General features: G+C 38.0%; 2 protein-coding genes across 20 annotated transcripts in view; one reads left to right on the plus strand and one right to left on the minus strand.

The window, feature by feature from the left end:
• The window catches only part of SLC25A27 (solute carrier family 25 member 27), a 75,178-nt gene extending 69,467 nt beyond the window's left edge, over positions 1-5,711 (minus strand). For 5 of the 14 annotated variants that reach the window (XR_005217853.1, XM_037842839.1, XM_037842838.1 and 2 more), the window contains exons 1-2: positions 5,338-5,707; positions 2,609-2,800 (exon numbers count right to left, since the gene is read on the minus strand). Coding sequence is in view for 10 of the 14 variants with exons in the window: in XM_037842839.1 (XP_037698767.1) it covers positions 2,609-2,800; positions 5,338-5,443 (298 nt within the window). In the remaining 4 variants the exon portion in view is untranslated. Of the gene's footprint in view, positions 1-2,608; positions 2,801-4,480 lie in introns of all 14 variants that reach the window. The other 9 variants (XR_005217856.1, XR_005217854.1, XR_005217855.1 and 6 more) reach the window with 4 other exon arrangements.
• LOC119539344 (24-hydroxycholesterol 7-alpha-hydroxylase) overlaps positions 5,205-22,781 on the plus strand; it is a 108,703-nt gene continuing 91,126 nt past the window's right edge. The window contains exon 1 of one of the 6 annotated variants that reach the window (XM_037842828.1): positions 5,205-6,273. In XM_037842828.1, coding sequence (XP_037698756.1) covers positions 6,097-6,273 — 177 coding nt within the window. In that variant the 5' untranslated portion in view covers positions 5,205-6,096. The remainder of the gene's footprint in view (positions 6,274-22,781) is intronic. The other 5 variants (XM_037842823.1, XM_037842826.1, XM_037842825.1 and 2 more) reach the window with 5 other exon arrangements.

The raw sequence follows: 22,781 nt of genomic DNA on the forward strand, positions 1-22,781 counted from the left end.
TATATACACACGATGGAATACTACGCAGCAGTAAGAAGGAACGATCTGGTGAAACATATGACAACATGGATGAACCTTGAAGACATAATGCTGAGCGAAATAAGCCAGGCACAAAAAGAGAAATATTATATGCTACCACTAATGTGAACTTTGAAAAATGTAAAACAAATGGTTTATATTGTAGAATGTAGGGGAACTAGCAGTAGAGAACAATTAAGGAAGGGGGAACAATAATCCAAGAACAGATAAGCTATTTAACGTTCTGGGGATGCCCAGAAATGACTATGGTCTGTTAATTTCTGATGGATATAGTAGGAACAAGTTCACAGAAATGTTGCTATATTATGTAACTTTCTTGGGGTAAAGTAGGAACATGTTGGAAGTTAAGCAGTTATCTTACGTTAGTTGTCTTTTTCTTACTCCCTTGTTATGGTCTCTTTGAAATGTTCTTTTATTGTATGTTTGTTTTCTTTTTAACTTTTTTTTCATACAGTTGATTTAAAAAAGAAGGGAAAGTTAAAAAAAAAAAAAAAAAGAAAAACAAGGAAAAAAAAAAAAAGATGTAGTGCCCCCTTGAGGAGCCTGTGGAGAATGCAGGGGTATTCACCTACCCCACCTCCATGGTTGCTAACATGACCACAGACATAGGGGACTGGTGGTTTGATGGGTTGAGCCCTCTACCATAAGTTTTACCCTTGGGAAGACGGTTGATGCAAAGGAGAGGCTAGGCCTCCCTATATTTGTGCCTAAGAGTCTCCTCCTGAATGCCTCTTTGTTGCTCAGATGTGGCCCTCTTTCTCTGGCTAAGCCAACTTGAAAGGTGAAATCACTGCCCTCCCCCCTACGTGGGATCAGACACCCAGGGGAGTGAATCTCCCTGGCAACGTGGAATATGACTCCCGGGGAGGAATGTAGACCCGGCATCGTGGGACGGAGAACATCTTCTTGACCAAAAGGGGGATGTGAAAGGAAATGAAATAAGCTTCAGTGGCAGAGAGATTCCAAAACGAGCCGAGAGATCACTCTGGTGGGCACTCTTACGCACACTTTAGACAACCCTTTTTAGGTTCTAAAGAATTGGGGTAGCTGGTGGTGGATACCTAAAACTATCAAACTACAACCCAGAACCCATGAATCTCGAAGACAGTTGTATAAAAATGTAGCTTATGAGGGGTGACAAAGGGATTGGGAAAGCCATAAGGACCAAACTCCACTTTGTCTAGTTTATGGATGGATGTGTAGAAAAGTAGGGGAAGGAAACAAACAGTCAAAGGTACCCAGTGTTCTTTTTTACTTCAATTGCTCTTTTTCACTCTAATTATTATTCTTGTTATTTTTGTGTGTGTGCTAATGAAGGTGTCAGGGATTGATTTAGGTGATGAATGTACAACTATGTAATGGTACTGTAAACAATCGAAAGTACAATTTGTTTTGTATGACTGCGTGGTATGTGAATATATCTCAATAAAATGATGATAAAAAAATAGGAAGTAAAGATGAAAATATAAAATATATGAAACATACTAAAAGTAACACATGGTACTCATATAGGGAGCTTTTCTTGAAATTTCAGGATGTCCGTAGAAGTATTTTAAGATATCCAAAAATACACGAAGTATGAAAACAGTAAGTCTGTATGCACACTTCTGGATAGTTCTTGATGAATACACTAACTTATCCGAAGAACTGAAGTTTTAAATATATTAAGCTGGTAAATATTAGTACTGGACAGTTTTCTGATCAAAGATCCCTTCATAACTATGTAAACCTTATGAAAGTAGAGGAGAAAAATGCCACACTTGTCCAACCTTCTTTTGAACCCAAGTTCATATTCTATCTACAACTTGAAAACTTAGTAACTACTAACCTTGTGAGTTCCACTCTGGAAGCAGAACAGAAAAGTGTCTCCTTGACTGTGGCATACCACTATTTTTCTTTAAGTGTGACTAAAGGCCTACATAGCTAGTTCAGGTCACCTGGGTAACTGAGGTAATATTATTGCCAGAGTGGATTAGACTGTCATCCATATTTTCTTTCACAGTAGTAGCCTAGACTCTGATGTATGGACAGAGACCCATGCTAATGATTTAGCATTGTAGCGAAATATATTTTAATTTTCAAAGAACATAAAAAAAGTTAAATCCTGCATTTAACATTTCTGAAGTGGAGAAAACTATTCATGTTTTTCTTTTCATATTTTTATTTCTTAAAGTGAACTTTAAAAAATTTAGTAGAGAAACTTACAAACATACAGAAAAGTAGAATAATATGTAACTCTGTATCTATCAATGAAATTGATCAACTGCCAACATTTTTGCCATATTTGCTTCATCTTCTTTTTAAAATTATTTTAAAGTACTTTACAGACTATATGACAGTTCATCCCTAAATACCTCGGTATGCATTTCTAAAAATTTAGGGCAATAATTCTTTAAAAACAAAAAGTTTTCTTGTGGCAATTAATTTTGTTCGTCTTATGAGACTATATATTCATTTATCATGTTAGCAGGAAAAAACTAGCTGGCATTTGGACTCAGCTAAACAGAAAAGCACAGGAGATAAACACAAAACTCATAACAAACTTACCAGCTGGAATCAAGATAAATACCTACGTGTCTGTAAATGGCAGGTGTCACTCCTTGCCAAAGCTTCAGAAAGCCTTCTTCTTGGATGATCCCTAGGGCTGTGCGCACCATGCCCCTATAGGGAGCAGATTCTCTTGCACTGTCTCCCAGCCGAGCAAGAGCAGCTTCTCCTTGCATTTGGAGTCGAGTTTTTGTGAGATCGAGGGGAAAGGTTGCTAACAAAACACAAAACAAAGGAAAACCCCCACAACATTCAGAGAAACAAACAACAATTCTAAAATCATGGGACTAGTATTTTCCCCACACAATCAGAAGTTCTCTGACATTAGAATACAATAGAATCAGCTACGGAGAGTGTTAAAAATTACAGATTTCCCAGCCCCATTCCTATGAATTCTAATTCAGTAGGTAGATAAGGGTTTAGAAATCAGTTTATTCCCGTGTAAATTTATGAATCACTGTACCAGACCACTTTTCAGATCACCAGAGAAAAACTGAAAAGTAACAAGCATTGGGTTGTATTTATTTAGAAATTTCAGTCTAACATCTTCTCTGATCCTTAATTTTTGCTTTCCAATGGTGAATAGCTTATAGTATTCATATTCCATAATATCCCTTGACTGCAGCCATTATTTTTTAAGATCCTATGTAACTTTTAGAATAATGTCCTATTTATTGTAGATTCTCAATACATGCCACATGAAACTGAATTCTATAATTTCATAAGTGATGTTAACATACAGAAGGATCACTGACCTGATGTTATAGATATAGGAGATGTAATATAGAGTTTAAGATGCCTTCTTCTATATACAAGGGTGACATGATTAATATTCTTTCAGTTAAGGCATATATTGACTGGTGTTTTTCATCACTGATGAGTTTTAAGCATGGCCTCCTCATGTCCTCCTTACAAGTATTAAATATATTTGTAATTTTTAAAAAATATTTTCATTTAGAATTAGAAAGAGATCTTTTACTTTGAAACAGAATGATCTCTAACTGTCTAACATAAGGAAGATCAAGCTGCTAATTTTATGCACAGTGTTCTAAATAACTGAAATGACCAGATTCAGAAAAGTTCATGAACATTACTGACATAATACAGGTCTTCATGACCATTACCTGATATAAAACCCTAGACATGCCTTTTACAAGAGAAGTTTAGAGGGGAGAATATTAAATCTTATCACTGGTCTTTAGAAAAGTTAATATCTTGTTTATAGTTTCCTAAGATGGAAGTTACTTGCACAAAGAGAATTGAAGAAATGATTTATTGACATATGAAATCTGAAAAGTCTTAAAGAAACAGGAGCCTGTGTATTAGCATAGGCTATGCATCTGTTAAAATAATGCTGGTTGCTTAAATAATGCTTCAGGTTCTGATCCTGAACTGATTTGTACTCCAAACCATCCTATATTTTGATCCCCCCACCCTCTGTCTCCATCCTCCTTCTTCACATTCATTTCTAACAGGAGGAATAACTTCTTTACAAAAACCATTAAGTCACAAGGTGAAACATCAGTTTAAAAATAAATTATATATACATATATATATATACACACACACACATATAATCATTCAACAGTCTGCTTTTAAATTTTTTAAAAAGTTGATGGTTTTTTAATTCAATAAAAACAATAAATAGAAAACTTTTCCTGTCAGCTTTAGGAGAAGAGAAAATAAAAATAGAGGGGCCAAAGGGCAGGAGTGGAAGAGCACAGAGGGCAATCATGTGCTGACTCAGCTGGCAAGAAGGGATAAATCCATTTTAGAACAGAACAAACCATTACTACTTACAAATGATACACCAGGGCTCTTTTTTTAAAAAATTAAGATAATCTGAAAATACACACTGAAAAATTCACAGGAAACACAAAAGCACTCTACTTACAGAACCCGTGGAAGAAACCACCTGCTCATGCAAGGTCATCATAATTCCATTCTAGGTGGCTGACGTAAAGAGTCAAAAGAGCCTCTTAGATTTTCTCTGACTCCCTCAGGCAGATACAACTGTCTTTTCTATATTCTCATATGATACCTAATAATACCTTCATTGTAGTAAATAGCACATTATAATTGTCTGTCTCCCAACCAGTCTGTAAGATCCCTGAAAGTCAGAAATGGCTCTCTTCAACTATGTATCCGGTCCTTTAGTATTATAGTAATTATAATAATTTTGCAATTAATGGGTGCCCTGCCTCAGACTTAGCATTTATATAGTAATGACCTCTCAGAATCCTGCAAGAAAAACACATTATAGATGAGTTAAGCTCAGAGAGATCAGGTAAACAACCGATGTTGAGTAGGTGAGGGGATAATCACTGAAGTCTCCCAAGGGTCCACAACTTGGAACCAAAAGACGACGATACAGTGAGGTCGTGTAAGCCAATGAATCACAAACAGAGATCATCTCAATAAGGAAGAAAAGTGTGTGTGTGTGTGTGTGTGTGTGTAAGTCATCCTCACGAGAGGGAAAAGGATTGCTACAAAAGAATGACGGCTCGTGGACCTAAAAAGCACACCGCTGACGAGACGAACTTGGAAGGAAAGACCTTAGTGCCCTCCAATCCCTCCTCCTCACGAAGCTGGCCTTGCCCCAGCCCTGCCACATCTGTCAGGCATGTGTGGAAGAAGCAGGCGCAGCATCGAGGGCTGCGCACAAACTAGAACGAAGCCACCCGCCGGTCCCTCCCTCACCGCGGCACCCGGGGGACTTGCGGGGGAGGCCCAGCGTGGGCGGCCGTGTACCTAGCTCGGCCACGGTAGCCGCGCAGCCGGACAAGAGGAACTTGCTCGCTCGGGGCCATTTCTGGGCGAGCGGCAACAGCCTCTTCTCATCCTCTGGGACGGACATTCGGCTGCAGGACAGGACGACAATGCACCCCTTCTCACCCGCGCCCCGCGCCCCGCGCCCCACGCCCCGGCTGGCCTGCCACCCTGCCAGGACTGCCGCTCTTCAACCTGCGAGGAGTGGGGCGGGGATCATTTCGCTAGCTGGGCTCAGCAAGGCCGGGTGAACCCGCAGCCCCTCCTGGCACCGTCAGACTTGAGCGGATCAGCTGCCCCCAGGACCCAGGAGAAAAACAAAGCGGGGGCCCACGAGGCTTCTGGGAAACGTAGTCCGCCAGGCTCCGCGCCTCCTCGGCCTCATTCTCTGATTGGCTGGGAGCCGCGCCGCTGCCTTGGGTCGCCACGGCAACAGAGCACTTCCCACCCCTGCACCGCCCCATTCGGTTGTTGCTTACCACCCCGGATGGGTCCTGCCCCTGCATTCTTTCCCCTGTGGGAGGACTTAAAAGAGAAATGGAGTTGGACTAGAGCAATGATGCAAGAATCACTTAAAAATTGGGGCGGGGAAAGGAAGTTGTGGTTACGAAGAACAGGCTGCTGAAGTTGCATTAGGAAAGTTAGGAGGCTGGGTAGAGATCCTAGCCCAGAGAGAGGGAGCAAGTACAGGGGTAGGGAGGCTTTTTCCTTCTCTGAATCTGGAAGACCCTGGACAAAAACATGGAACTAATTTCTCCAGCAGTGATTATAATCCTAGGTTGCACTGCTCTTTTATTACTTCTTCAGTGGAAGAATTTGCGTAGACCCCCATGCATTAGGGGCTGGATTCCTTGGATTGGAGCTGGATTTGAGTTTCGAAAAGCCCCTCTAGAATTCATAGAGAAAGCAAGAATCACGGTATGTGGTCGTGGGAGATACGGTTTCCAGAGAGGATAATGTTTTCTTTTTTATTTTCTTTCATTGGATCTCAAGTGCAATAATAGCACACAGGGAACAAACTTGTTACTTGCAATTAAATGACTGAGTCATTTATGAATCAGCCTACTAACAATCAACAGCTATGTCCCATGAAAGGTTTTGCAAAAGAAATGGATTTTTATAATGAAATACAATACTGTTTGCAGTTGCCTTTTTGGAAGTAGACATTAACTTTTAAGTGTAAGTTACTTCTTCATAAACATATGAATACTTACTAAATGCTTGCAGTAAGCAAGAAAGACAGGAATGTAACACAGCTTCAATTTATGAAAATGCGTGCCAAATTAGCATCCAGATCAGAGTTAACACCAAGCTATTGTAAAAAAAAAAAAAAAAAAAAATTCTGGCAAAGTTAATCTTTACAAATTTATTGGGCACTGTATTTTTAGCCAGTGTTATAATTTGATGATGATGAATGAGCTCCATTTTCAACTGCACACTGAGTAGATTAGTAACTGTAAGTGGATGTTGTTTTTAAACATGCTCAAAGTATCTTTCAAATGTCTGAGAACTTTAGGGAATAAATCTTTGTTAATCTTCATTTTTTTTTTTATTAAAGATTAGAGAAGTTGTAGGTTTACGGAAAAAATCATGAAGAAAATAGTTTCCAAATTCCCACTCCCATTATTAACATTGCATTAGTACGGTGACTTTGTTACAATTGATGAGATGGTATTATTATAATTGTGCTTTTAACTGTAGTCTATAGTTTACATTAGGGTTCACTGTTTGTGTTGTACAAGCCAATGTTGTTGTTGTTGTTTTTTAATTTTTATTCCAGGAGCATATATATAACCTAAAATTTCCCCTTTTAGCCACATTCAGATATATAATTCAGTGGTGTTAATTACATTCACAGTGTTGTGCTACCATCACCACTATCCCTTACTAAAGCTTTTCCTTCACCCCAAATAGAAGCTCTATACCAGCTAAGCATTAATTCCCTATTCCCTACTCTTACTCCAGTCCCTAGTGACCTGTACTCTAGTTTCTGACTCTATGAATTTGCTTGTTCTAACTATTTCATATCAGGAAGCTCATACAATATTTGTCCATCATTTTGGCTTATTTCACTCAACATGATGTCTATGTTATCTCATGGCTCACAACTTCATTCTTTTTCACAGCTGAATATATTCTATTGTATGTATATCCAACATTTTGTTTATCCATTCATCTACTAATGGACACTTAGATTGCTTCCATCTTTTAGCAATTGTAAATAATGCTGCTGTGATCATTGGTGTGTAAATATCTGTTCGAGTCCCTGCTTTCAATTCCTTTGGGTGTATAGCTAGAAGTGGGATTGCCAGGTCATATGATAAGATCTTTGTTAGCCTGTGCATTTTTATTCAATTTTCATCCACCAAGATTTTATGGTACTTGATTGTCTTATAAAATTTGTATAATGTTGACATCATTATTATTATGTATTATATTATAATATTGTCTGTGGTTATCCATTCCCCATATAGGTTCCTATCTAGTTAGCCTAGTAGCATTATACATGCCATTGATTATTTTCTTTCCAAATCTCTGAAATTCCAATTTTGTAAAAAAAAAAAAAAAACTGGAGAATATTGAAGAGAACTTAGATGAAAATAATAATCATCCAGAATATTACACCAGAAATAAATCCTGTAAAAAATTTGTGTTTTTTTCTGCCTTTTTACTAAGCATTTACATACTATTTAGTAAATAATAAGGGAATAATACTGTAATAGTATTTTGTGTGCTTTTGAATTTGACATACAATTTCAAATTTTCCCATGTCATTAAATATTTTCCTGTATCTTTATTTTGGATCTACTATTTTAATGGCTGGATATTTAATCATATGAAAATATATAGTTACTTAAAGAGACATCCATAGTTGGGTATTTAATGCACTGCCAGTTTTTTTCTTCATTTCAACCACTGCCTCAATGAGCATTTTTCATGTATGTGTGTGCATGTGTGTTGTGTGGTTGTGCATTTTGTAATTATCTGATCCTTTCTTAACATACATTCCTGGAAGTAGAATTTCTGAGTGAAAGGATATGCACATTTGGCTTGTTTATATTACTGTACTACTATTGCAAAAGAATGTAACAATCTATACTTTCTTTTCTTTGAGTATATGGGATTGCCTAGTTCCTCATGTCCTTGACCACACTAGGTACTATAATTCTTTGTAATTTTTGCTAGTCTGATAGATCGAAAGTGCTGTCTTTTAAAGGAATACTCATTTGTCTCTCACAGCCAAATCTATATTAGGCATATAGATTTTTATATTTTATTAGGAACGTTTTTATAAGTGTGCTTTAGAAGGCTAAATATTTTCAAGGGCTCTATGACTTTTCTGATCAAATGAAACCATTTATATTAATCACCTCTTATGTTGCCTGGCACAGTACACATGTTCTTTTTCTGATACTGTAATAGTCTGTCTCCGTTTGTTGATGTCTGACTGATGAAAGCTTTTAAGCTTCACCCCTCCCTCTTCAAGATGATAAGAAAGGCTGCATGCCCCCTCCTTTGGCTCTGGTGGGAGATTCATACCACCTACGCCTCAATCCACACACAGAAACCCTCACACCAGCCCACCCTCCAACCACAAACAAAACAAAACAAATGACATGAGCTCCTTCCCTGCTCTCTCAAGCCATTTTTGGACTGACTTGGGGGGCCTTCCATGCTTTCCTCCAAAAAGCCCCATTATATAAGGAATAAACCTTTTCACATCTGCTTGGAGTGTGTGACACCATCAGTCTCAACATCCGAACCAAATTTTGGGTGGAGGTCCATTCTATTCATTCAGAGGGGCTACAACAGGTACTCATTAGTAGACTTGATGGGAAACTCCATCTCAGTGGCACAGGTACAAACCACTATTTTGGGTTTATTGAATCTTCAAGAAACAGCTTCTAAAATTCCATCATGAGTGATTACCCTCAGCTTCTGCAGCCCCTAAAGAAGGAATATAAGAAGAAATTTTGTTGACTACAAAAATCCTTCCTTTGTTTCTACTAATATTTTAAATTAATTTTTGAATAGATTATGCATTTATATGGGTCAAAAATTTTTTCAAAATATAATGAAAACCATAGTGAAAAGTTCCTCTTACCTCTCTCCTCTATCCACCCTGTTTTCATTCCTTACTCCCAGCATAAGTAACAGTGTATTTCATTTCTTACATATTCTACCATAATTTGTTTAACTATACAATCAAATACAGTTATAAATTATTATTTTCTACCTCTTAGAAGTAAAATGCATCATACTATTCACACTGTTCTTTTTTCATTCAATATATATTGAAATCTTTCTATTTCAGTACATAGAAAACTCTTTTTTTTTTTTTTAAGATGCATGGATGGTGTTAATTTATTTAACCAGTTCCCCCACTGATAGACCTGTGGTAGGAGGACTTCTAAGGTAATCCTAATGCTCCCTGTCTTCTTGTTTTCAAACCCTTGTGAAATAACCTCCCTTCAAGTTTTGGCAGAACCTAGTGTTTTAGTTTCCTAAAGTTTCCAAAATGGAATATACCAGAAATGGACTGGCTTTTAACAATGGGGATTTATTAGTTTACAAGTTTACAGTTCTGAGGCCATGCAAATGTCCAAATAAAGTCATCACCAGGATGATACCTTCTTCCTGAAGAAAGACTGCTGGTCATCTGGGACTCCTCTGTCACATGGCAAGGCACACGGCAGCCACTGCTGGTCCATCTCTCCTGGGTTTCATTGTTTTCAGCTACTGGCTGCTCTGCCTGTGGCTTTCTTTCTGAGCTTCTGTTGAGTCCTTCTCTCTCAGCTTCTCTCGCTTTTCTCCCTGTCTTCTATGTGTTTCTCTGAATTCCACCCTCTTATGAAGTATTCCAATAAGAGGATTAAGACCTACCCGGCACGCCTCAACTGAAATAACCTATCAGAAAGTCCCATCCATAATAGGTCTGCAGCCACAGGAATGGATTAGTTTTAAGAACATGATCCTTTCTGTGGTACATCACAGCTTCAAACCTCATACCTAGTAAGTCACATCTAATGAAGAATATGACAAAAGTAATAGGATGTTATGTGAGTGATTAAGTTTTGTAAGACTGTGGCTAAGCCCATGTGGCAAGAAACAGGGTGGCAGGCCCTGGCCAACAACCAGCAAAGAGCTGAGTTCCTCAGTCCAACAGCCCGTGAGGAATGGAATCTGGTCAACAACAACCATGTCATCTTGGAAGTTGGTCCTTCCCTACTTGTACCTGGAGATAATTAGAGCCCAGCCTTTAGATAGTAAGTTCTATTAGAATAGTAAGACCCACATTGCAAAACTGATAATTTGTAATTTATAGTTATGTTAGTCTCATGTTGATTATGATTTACAGTCTTTTAAGAAGGAGACTTTGAATAATTTCTGGCATTCTGACTGGGAAGGTTATATTAAAGGTATAAATGGTGTGTCTCAAAGGCTGACCCTCTGCAGCCATCTATCATCTATTTGGCAATACAATGTTCTGAAGTAACCTAGGAAGAGGTTCAATGTTTGGCAAAACTGATCTTCAATAAATTGTTTACCTAACCTGTTGGGAAAGTATTGGGCAATTAAGCTTCTTGATTTTTTTCAGGTTCTGTCGAAAGAAATAGTGTTTGCCCCCATCAATGTACATAGAGTGGGGAATTCCAAAAATATGAGCAGAAGATGCAACTGCTAGGCAGCCCCAAAAAGACAAAGCTCCCTGCATTTAAAATAGATGAATTCAAAAACTTCTGCAACCTATCTACTTAGTCAGCTCTTGCTAAGGGGGCCTCCTATTTGCCAAGCTAATAGATACTTGACAGTCTTTTCTGTAGTAATGTATCTTATATTAAAATCTACTTTCCCTGGTATTATTATAGCTACACCAACTTTCTTTTTTTTAATGCAATTTTATGGAAATATATTCACATACCATAAAGTCATCCAAAATGTACAACTGTTGTTCACAGTATCATCATATAGTTGTGCATTTATCACCACAATCAATTTTTGAACATTTTCATTACTCCAAAAAATAAAAATAAAAATAAAAAATAACACCCAAGACATCCTATACCCCTCCTCCCCTCCTATTATTCGTTTACTTTTTTGTCCCCATTTTTCTACTCATTTGTCCTTACACTGGGTAGAGGGAGTGTGAGCCATGAGGTTTTCACAGTCACGTGGTCACACTGTTTAAGCTATATACAATCATCTTCAAGAATCAAGGATATTGGATTGCAGTTGGACAGTTTCAGATATTTCCTTCTAGCTATTCTAATAAACTGAAAACTAAAAAGGGATATCTAAGTAATGTATAAGAGTTACCTCCAGAGTGACCTCTCTACTCCACTTGAAACCTCTCAGCCTCTGAAACTTTATTTTGTTTCATTTCTCTTACCCTTTTTGGTCCAGAAGGCTTTCTCAATCCTACGAAGCCAGGTCCAGGCTCATCCCCATGACAACCTTCTTTTGAATTGTATTTTCTTCCACTTCCAACTTTTCTGAGTGCTTTATTTTAAGTCTTTCTCTTGTAAGCAGCATGTGCTGCTGTTCTTCCCCCTCTTTGTTCTTCTCCTTTTTCTTTTCCTCCTTGTTATATATGATCAGAGAATCTTTAAATTTAATGTAATTACTGATATAGCTGGCTTTCTCTCTGCCGTCTACTAACTGTTTATTTTTAGTTTGACCCACTCACTTCATATTCTTTCTCTTTCCTTTTCTTATCTTCTTGTGGACAAATCAACTTTTAAATTCTGTTTCCTCCCTTACTAATGTGTGAGTTTTTTTTATTCCTTTACAGTTGTTTGGCAGTTACCCTAGAGATTGCAACATGAATCTTTGATTCATTATCTAATGAAAATTATTGCTAAAACTATAGAGCACCTTAACTTCATTTACCTCCCCCATCCTGCTTTTTGCATTAGATTTCTTTTTAGTTGTATTTATTTTATCAAGGAATAATTTATGTATTATACAATAGGCTGCATCCGTTTAAAGCATGCAATGCGAAGAGTTTTTGAGCATTTTTCACAACCATGAAATCACCACCACCCACAAAAGATTCCTCATGCTTCTTTGCAATTCTTCCTCCTTTTACACCTAGCCTTAGGCAAGCACTGATCTCCTTTTTCTCACTCTAGACTAGTTTGCATTTTCAAGAGTTTTATGTAAATGAGATTATGCTGTATGCTACTCTTTTGCATCTGGTTTCTTTAAATCTGTGTGGATTTTTTTTAATTTTAAATTTTTTTTGTGAAATATAACATATGTTCAGAAAAGTGATAAATTTCAAAGTATAGTAGGAGTTAGAGCTCCACAATTTCAGGTATTTCCTTCTGGCTGTTTAATACACTAGAAACAAAAAAGAAATATCTATATAATGATTCATAATCATTTGTTAAATTCTAACTTCTCTGTTACAACTCCTCCCTCTAATTTGATCATTTTCTCAGTCTTCAGGGATAATTGGGCAATGACCATTCTAAATTCTTCATGTTGAAAAGAGGTGTCAACATTTTGGAGCAAGGGGATGCAACTGGTTGATGTTCTGGGAGAGACTGGTACTCTTAAGCTTCAGGGCTTCTCTGGCATAGGAACAATCTGGAGGTTTTAAGTTTCTGAAAAAATAAACTTAATAAGTAAAACTTTAATAGAGTCTTAGAAAGAGTCCTGTTTTCTTTAGGGTTTTCAGGAATACTGTTAGTTGGGGCTTGACATACCATGGCAATTTGTAATCTGACTGAAGCTTGTGTAAGAGTAACCTCCAGAATGACCTCTTGACTCTATGTGAAATCTCTTAGCCACTGAAACCTTATTTTGTTACATTTCTTTTCCCCCTTTTGGTCAAGAAGGCACTCTCAATCCCATGATGTCAGGGTCAGGCTCACCCTGGGAGTCATGTCTCACATTGCCAGGGAGACTTACATCTCTGAAAGTCATGTCCCAAATAGGAGGGAAGGTAATGGTTTATTTGCAGAGTTTGGCTTAGAGAAAGAGAGGCCACATCCGAGCAACAAAAGAGGTTCTCTAGGGGTGACTCTTAGGCATGTTTAAAAGTAGGCTTAGCTTCACCATTACAGAAGAATAACAGATGTACACAGCCACACATAAAAGAAAACCCCAAATACCCCATATCCCTACCCCTCCCACCACCCTAATTATTTACTCCTAGTACTGGTGTAGTACTGTTAAGGTATTGCTGTTAAATATAGTCCATACCATGCAATGGGTAATTTTTCCCATATACAACTCTATTATTATCTCTTTGTACAAGTGTCGTACATTTGAAGTAGTTCATAAAGATCTTATTTATATTTGTAGTATTAATTGGTGAGATACATGCCTTTCAACAACCGCTTTCAATCATATTCACCTTCAGTAGGCACTATTACTTATAATTCCAATAATGAACTACCATCACCTCCATCCATTCCCAAACATTTAAGATCAGCCTCAAATTTGTACATATTAGGTAACTGCTCTCCCTTCTCTAGCTTCTGTCTATCTGTAGGTCCCCTGTATTCTACATTTTAAGACTCTGAGTTTACATTTCTAGGTGGTTCATATTAGTGAAATTATACAAAATCTATCCTTTTGTTTCTGGCTTATTTCACTCAGCATTATGTCTTCAAAGTTTATCCATGTTGTCGCATGCTTCAGGGCATCATTGTTTCTTACTGCTGCATAATATTACTTCATATGTATATACCACATTTTGTTTATCCATTCATCTGTTGATGGACACTTCAATTGTTTCTATCTTTTGGCAACTGTGAATAATACCACTATGAACATTGGTGTATAGTTGTCTGTTCGTGTCACTTCAGCATAGATTTTGAGATTTGTTTATGTTGTTGCATTTATCAGTCATTCATTCCATTTTATTGCTGTGTTGTAATCCATTATTGTAAGGGTATACTAGATTTTTTACTTACCTGTTCACCTGTTGGTGGACATTTGGTTTGTTTCCAGTTTGGGGCTATTTATGTTATGTGCTATGAACATTTGAGTATAGTCTTCGTGTGGACATAAGCTTTCATTTCTCTTGGATAAATTCTTAGGAGTGAAATGGCTGAGTTATAAGTGTATGTTAAATATTTTGAGAAATTGGCAAAATGTTTTTAAGTGATTGAACTATTTTATATGCCCACCAGCAGAGTATGAGAGTTCTAGCTACTCCACATCATCACCAACACTTGGTACTTTCAGTCTACTTTATTTTAGTCATTCTAATAAGTGTGTATTATCTTTGTTGTATTATTTTGCATTTCTTTGATGACTAATGATGTTAAATATCTTTTCCTATGCCTATTGTCCATTTGGGAAACTTTTTTTTTTTTTTTGTCAAGTGTCTGTTCAAACCTTTTGCCATTTTTAAATTATGTTGATTGTTTCTATTATTACATTGTGAGAGTTCATGGATACAAGTCCTTTACATGTATTGGGAATATTTTCTCCTATTCTATGGCTTGCCTTTTTCTTTTCTTTGCAGTGTCTTTCAAACAGCAGAATTTTTTTTAATGTTGAACAAGTCCAAATTACCTTTTTTTTTTTCCTTTTCATGTTTGTGTTTTATTATCTCTATCTAAGAAATCCTGGCCTGAAGCAAAAACATAGATGTTTCTTCTATGTTTTCTTCTAAAAGGTTTATAGTTTTGCATTTTACATTTTAGGCCTCTGATCCATTTTGAATTAATTGTCATGTATGGTGTGTGAGTAAATATTAAGATTCATTTTTTTCTCATTTGGATTTCCAACTGATCCAGTATCATTTCTTAAGACTTTCTTTTCCTCCTTGAATTGCCTTTGCATCTTTGTCAAAATCACTTGATACTATATGTAGGTTTCTTTCTAGTCTTTCGATCCTAACAATTGATTTATATGTCCATACCATTGTTAATACTACTTAATTACTGTAGCTTTACAGTAAATCAAGTAATGAAAGCTCTCCTTTTTTTAAAATCAATTTTATTGAGATATATTCAAATACCATAGTCATCCACAGTGTACAATCAATTGTTCACAGTACCAATATATAGTTGTGCATTCATCACCACAATCAATTTTTGAGCATGTTCATTACCACACACAAAAAAGAATAAGAATAAAAGTTAAAGTAAAAAAGAACACCCCAAACATGCCACACTCCCCATCCCTCCCTATTATTCATTTACTTTTTGTCCTCTTTTACTAAAAATCTGTCCATACACTGTATAAAGGAAGTGGGAGCCACAAAGTTTTCACAATCACACCATCACACAGTGTAAGCTAAATTGTTATACAACTGTCTTCAAGAATAAAGGCTACTGGGTTGCAGTTCAACAGTTTCAGGTATTTCCTTCTAGCTATTCCAATACACTAAAAACTAAAAAGGGATATCTAAAAAATGCATTAGAATGACTTCCAGAATGACCGCTTGACTCTATTTGAAATCTCTCAGCCACAGAAACTTAATTTTGTTTCCTTTCTCTTCCCCTTTTGGTCAAGAAGGCTTTCTCAATCCCATAATGCCAGGTCCAAGCTCATCCCTGCAAGTCATGTCCCATATTGCCAGGGAGATTCACACCCCTGGGAGTCATGTCCCATGCAGGGAGAAGGGCAGTGAGTTTACCTGCAGAGATGGCTTAGAGAGAGAGGCCACATCTGAGGAACAAAAGAGGTTCTCTTGGAGTGACTCCTAGGCACAATTTTAAGTAGGCTCAGCGTCTCCTTTGCAGTAACAGACTTCATAAGAGCAAGCCCTAACATCGAGGTCTCAGCCTTCTAAATTGGTAGCCCCCAATGCTTATGAGAGTATCATTAATTTCCCAGGTGGGGAAATTTAATTTTTCCATATTTTCCCCCAGTCCTTCAATGGGGCTTTGCAAATACATCTTTATTCTCTGCCCAAATTACTCTGTGATATATTGGGGCTTCGCAGTAACCTGTAAAAAACAACCAGATTTCACTTCCTATGCAAAGTTCCATGTAATTATGTTATTTGAATAACCTGACCATAGAAGTTAAATTATATAGTGTGTTACAAGAAATATAGATTTTGCACCTAATAAACATCTCTTCCTTAGGTCTCACACTGAAGTTGAAGTATTAAAAACACCATCAATATTGTCCTTTATCCTTTAGTCTAATTTACCTTAGTCCTAACCAAGTCCATTTCATTCATATCTCTAATTGAAGTCTGATCTCTTTTTTCAGACTCTTTATAACATTTTCTGTATGGGATAATGCTGACATTCATAGCTGTCAGACTCTGGCTCTGAATCTCAGGTGTCACACAGACACCCAAAGTTGCAAGGACCGACCAGAGTATACACAAAGAGCTCAATATCTCAGAATTTAGAAATATCCATTACGACTCAGAAATATATGTAACTGCTGTAAGCACTTACAATCTGGGAACCTTAACAGTAAGCCTTCCCCTGATAAACTATGCTCTCACATTCAATTCTCAGAGCTTGCACCTTATAGTTAGTCTGTATTAGTGAGGCATTATGTTTTTCTTTTCATTTCTGGTTTATTTCACTCAACATACTGTCCTCAGTGTCCATTCACCTCACAACTTCACTCCTTTTAGTAGCTCAGTATTCCATTGTGTGTATACACCACAGTCTGCCATTCCTTTCATCAGTCGGTATACCCTTAGGCCACTTCCATCCACTGCAAATCATGAATACTGACACCATAAACCCCGCGGTGCAAATGTCAATTCATGTCCCTCTTTTCAGTTCTTCCAAGTATGTACCCAGTAACCAAGGTGCAGGACCATATGGCAACCCTATGCTTAGCTTCCTGTGGAACCACCAAACTGCCCCCTAGATGGGCTGCACCATTCTACTTTCCCACTGTTTCAGTTTGCTAATACTGCCAGAATGCAAAACACCAGAGATGGAGCGGCTTTTATAAAAGAGGGTTTATTTGGTTACACAGCTACAGTCTTAAGGCCATAAAGTGTCCAAGGTAACACATCAACAATCGGGTATATTCACTGGAGGATGGCCAATGGCGTCTGGAAAACCTCTGTTAGCTGGGAAGGCATGTGGCTGGCATTGGCTCCAAAGTTCTGATTTCAAAATGGTTTTCTCCCAGGGCATTCCTCTCTGTGCTGCAGTTCCTCAAAAATGTCACTCTCAGTTGCTCTTGGAGTATTTGTCCTGTCTTAGCTTCTCCAGAGCAAGAGTCTGCTTTCAACGGCCATCTTCGAACTGTCTCTTTTCTGTAGCTACTCTCTCAGCTTCTGTGCATTCTTCAAAGTGTCCCTCTTGGCTGTAGCAAGCTCACTTCTTCTGTCTGAGCTTATATAATGCTCCAGTAAACTAATAAAGGCCCATGCTGAATGGGCGGAGACACATCTCCATGGAAATTATCCAATCAGAGTTATCACCCACATTTGGGTGGGGTGCATTTCCATGGAAACAACCTAATCCAATGTTCCAACTTAATCCCCACTAATATGTCTGCCCCCACAAGGTTGCATCAAAGATGATGGCGTTTTAGGGGACATTATACATCCAAACCAGCACACCCACCAATGGTGGTTAGGTACATCACTTTCTCCACATTTTCTCCAACATTTGTATCCCTGTGTGTATTTTTAGATGGTTTTATTCACATACCATACATTCTATCCTAAGTAAACAATCAGTGGTTCCCTGTACAATCACATAGTTATACAGCACTATCTATATAAGGACATTTCCATTTCTTCCACAAAGAAAGAGGAAGAGGTTAAGAAAAGTAAAAAAAAAAAAAAAAGAAATAAAGAAAAATAAAAAGAAAAAATGAAAACTAAAAAGCAACAAAAGAAAAAATAAAATTAATATAAAATATAATTTAAAAGTCAGACAATAAAACCATACCCCTCCCTTATATCCACTCTTATAGACATTTAGCTTTGGTTTATTGCCTTTGTTACAATTAATGGAGGATATTACAATGTTACTGTTAACTATAGACTCTAGTTTGCATTGATTGTATTTTATCCCTAATACCAGCCCATTTTTAACACCTTGCAAAGTTGACATTCATTTGTTCTCCCTCATGTAAAAACATCTTTGTACATTTAATTACAATCATTGACCACCCTAGGTTTCACTAAATTATACAGTCCCAGTCTTTATCTTCTATCTTTCCTTCTCGTATCCTATATGCCTTTAACCTTCCTCTTTCAACCATACTCACAGTCATCTTTGTTCAGTGTACTTACGTTACTGTGCTATCATCACCCACTATTGTGCTCCAAACCTCTCTCTCCTGTCTTTTCCAATCTGTCTGTAGTGGTGATCCCTTTAATATTTCCTGTAAAGAAGGTATCTTGTTCACAAACTCTCTCAGTGTCTGTTTGTCTGAGAATATTTAAAACTCTCCCTCATTTGTGAACGACAGTCTTGCCAGATACAGAATTCTTGGCTGGCAGTTTTTCTCTTTCGGTATCTGCCTTTCAGTGTCTGTCTTCTCACCTCCATGATTTCTACTGAGGAATCCACAAATAGTCTTATCAAACTTCCCTTGTATATGATGGATCGCTTTTCTCTTGCTGCTTTCAGAATTCTCTCTTTGTCTTTGACATTTAATAATCTGATTATTAAGTGTGTTGGCATAGGTCTCTTTGGATCTATTCTGTTTGGGATACACTGTACTTCGTGGATCTGTAATTTTATGTCTTTCATAAGAGATGGGAAATTTTCAGTGATTATTTCCTCCATTATACTTTCTGACTCTTTTCCCTTCTCTTCTCCTTCTGGAACACCTATGATGCCTACATTCATGCACTTCATGTTGTCATTCAGTTCCCTGAGACACTCTCATATTTTTTCCATTTTTTTCCCTATCTATTATTTTGCGTGTGGGATTTCAGTATCCTATCCTCCAGTTCATGAATCTTTTCTTCTCCCTCTGCGGTTGTATGTCTCCATGGTGTTTTTTGTCTCTTGTTTTTTGCATTTCATTCCCATAAGTCTGCCAATTGTTTTTTCAAACTTTTGAGTTCTTCCTTATGTTCGCCCAATGTCTTCTTTATATCCTTCATCTCTTTTGCCATATCTTCCCTCAACTTGTGATTTGATTTTTGGATTGACTTAGGAGATTTGTTTGATTAATAATTAGTTGTTTCAGTTCCTTTATCTCAGTTGAAGTGTAGGTTTGTTCCTTTGACTGGGCCATATCTTTGATTTTCCTCATGTGACTCATAATTTTTTGTTGTCTAGGCATCTGGTTTCCTTCATTACCCCAATAAGAGTTTCACAGAGTAGATGGGCCCAGGTCTCGGAAGGAAGGTGAATTCAATATAAACATTCCCTGAGGAGCAGGTTGTCAGACTTTCCTGTGAGGCCTCTAGACTAGGTGCTTTTCCTGTCCTGTCCACAAGGTGGCATTTGTTAGCCCACAGCTCCCCACTGGTGTAAAGAGGTGCTGTCCCTTTAATTTTCAGTGGACCCTAGCCTGGCCAGGCGCCGAGAGTGTCAGAAGGCAAGGTTAAGTTGAGCTGGGCCCCACCCCCCTTTTCTTAGGGAAGATACACCCTTTAGGGAGTTATCTTCTGCACTTGAATTCCTCGTTAGTCTCTCTGACTCTGTTAATTTCACCCTTGTCTGGGTCAGGGCTTACAATTGAAAATGCCTGAGGCTTTCTCTAATGAGCTGCTTAGAATGAGGGAGAAAAAAAGGAAAAAGAGCAAAGCCCCTTATCAGAGCCAGGCTCCAGCCCCCCAGTTTTGCCAGTTGACTGGTGCTGGTACCTAGTTCTCTGTGCCCCTTTTCTTGGGACACAGCTGTTTCTGAGCTCACCCATCTCCAAAAGCGTCTGTTTTTATTTATTTACGTATTTTTTTCTGTCAGCCCTGTCTCCTCTCTGCCAGAGGAACCTCAAGATTCCTTTCCTGTTAGCTCCAGGTTTATCTGTGTTTTTCCTTGTATTCAGTAGTCCAAATTTGTTAATTAAAAGCACAATTGGAGCTTGGTTGAGTTACTTACCCTCACTCCAGGTAACCAGCTTCTTTTTTCCAGAGGGAAGTATTTCAGCTCAGCCTGCCATGCTGGTGGGGAAGGGGTGCCAGCTCCTCAGTTTGAGGAGTTTTACTTACAGTTGTGTGCCATGATCTCAGCTGTTCCAGGCTGGTGTACGATGTGTGTACAGTCGCAGATGCCCCCAACAGTAGTTCAAGACTATATACTAGTTATTCTTGGCTATTTACTAATTGCTCTGGAGGACAAACTAAATCTCACATCTCTCTATGCTGCCAGCTTGCCCTGCCTCCTCTCCATCTTTTTTAATTGGCCTGGCATTCAAGATTATTTAAATTTTAATATAAATTTTAGAATCAGCTTGTCAATTTCTGCAACACAGACTGTGAAATTGCAATTGAAAGCCTGTTAAATCTTTAGAAAAATTTGGGGAGATTGACTTTTTAGCAATATTTAGTCTTCCAATCTATGAATGCTATTTATCTATCCATTTATTTAGTTATCTAATTTGTCTTAGAAATATTCTTTATTTTTCTTTGAGAATGTTTTGCTTCTGATTATTAATTTTTCCCCAGTATTTTGTGTTTTTTTGGATGCTGTTGTAAATAAAACAGTTTTTACTTTTGTTTTCCAGTTGTGTCCAGCAAATTTTTCTTGATGTAGATGAGATTATCCTAAAATGTATATGGAAAGGCAAAGGATCTAGAATAGTCAAAACAATTTTTATAAAGAAGAATAAAGTGAGAATAGTGACTCCACTCAATGTCAAGACTTATTACATAGCTACAGTAATGAAGATTATGTGGTATTGACAGAGGAATAGACACAAAGGTCTATGGAAGAGAATAGATAACTCAGAAATAGAACCACACAAATATGCCTGACTAATTTTTAACCAAGATGCAAAAGCAATTCAATGGAGGAATGATAGCCTTTTTTAACAAATGGTGATAGAGCAATTGGACAGCCATAGGCAAAAATAAAAAAAAATTAACTACCACCTCCACATCAAACCTTAAAGAAAAATGAACTCAAAACAGATCACAGAAGATGGCTGCATAGAGAGGAGTGGAAGCTAAGTAGTCCCCCTGGAACAACTACAAAAAACCAGAAACAACTAGTAAATAATCCAGAATAACTGCGGGGGGACAAATGAGACCATCCACTCATCCTACACCAACCTGAATTGGGAGGAATGCCCGAGAACACAGCATAAAATCTGTAAGTAAAACCTGCGGAACCAAGTCGTGAGACCCCCTCCCCCATAGCCTGAGCTGCAAAGCCTCGTGGTGCCAGAGAGACGCTCTCTCCCAGCAAGCAAATATAGCTCAGCTGAGCTCCAACTGGGGTTTTAAGTAGTGAGTGTGAACTGCTCACTACAGGTATGCATCCCCAAAAAACAGACAGAGGCTTTGGGTGACGACTGACCTGGGAGAGCCGGACGGTCGCCTTGGACTGGGTCTGAAGGGGACTATCTGTTTCTTTTTTGGCTCAGTGGAGAAAGCCCCAGTCATTTTCAGGTTCCAGGGCTGTGACTCCAGGAAGGGTAGATACAGCACGAGCAGAGAGCGAGACCATTGAAATGCTAATGGCCTCCACCTGAGGGGTCTGGGGTCTGTCTTCTCTAGGAGGAAAGAGGTGGAGCCCTTTCCATTCAGAACCAGACCCAAGAGCCTGGGGGAACACCGCCATACCTCCTCACACCAGTCAAGAATTATAGGCTAACAGGCATCACCTGCTGGGCAGAAAAGCACAGTGACCTGAAGCATCAAAGGGTGGAGCAATTTTCTAAGACACACCCGCAGGGAAACCAGATACTGAATATTTCTTCCCTCTGGGACCTGAGCCTGTTCTGGTCTGGGAAAACCTGAGTTGGATAACCAAGGAAACCATGCCTAGACAACGGAAAATTACAACCTACACTAAGAAAAACAAAGTTATGGCCCAGTCAAAGGAACAAACATACACTTCAACTGAGATACAGGAATTTAAACAACTAATGCTAAATCAATTCAAAAAGTTTAGAGAAGATATTGCAAAAGAGATAGAGGCTGTAAAGGAAGCACTGGGCATGTATACGGCAGAAATCAAAAGTTCAAAAAAACAACTAGTAGAATCTATGGAAATGAAAGGCACAACACAAGAGATGAAAGACACAATGGAAACATACAACAGCAGATCTCAAGAGGCAGAAGAAAACACTCAGGAACTGGAGAACAAAACACCTGAAAGCCTGCATGCAAAGGAGCAGATGGAGAAAAGAATGAAAAAATATGAGCAATGTCTCCGGGAACTCAAGGATGAAACAAAGTACAATAATGTACATATCATTGGTGTCCCAGAAGAAGAAGAGAAGGGAAAGGGGGCAGAAGCAATAATAAAGGAAATAATTAATGAAAATTTCCCATCTCTTATGAAAGACATAAAATTAGAGATCCAAGAAGTGCAGCATACTCCAAACAGAAGAGATATGGA

This window comes from Choloepus didactylus, chromosome 7, assembly GCF_015220235.1.
Source record: "Choloepus didactylus isolate mChoDid1 chromosome 7, mChoDid1.pri, whole genome shotgun sequence".
NCBI classification, from domain to species: Eukaryota; Metazoa; Chordata; class Mammalia; order Pilosa; family Megalonychidae; genus Choloepus; species Choloepus didactylus.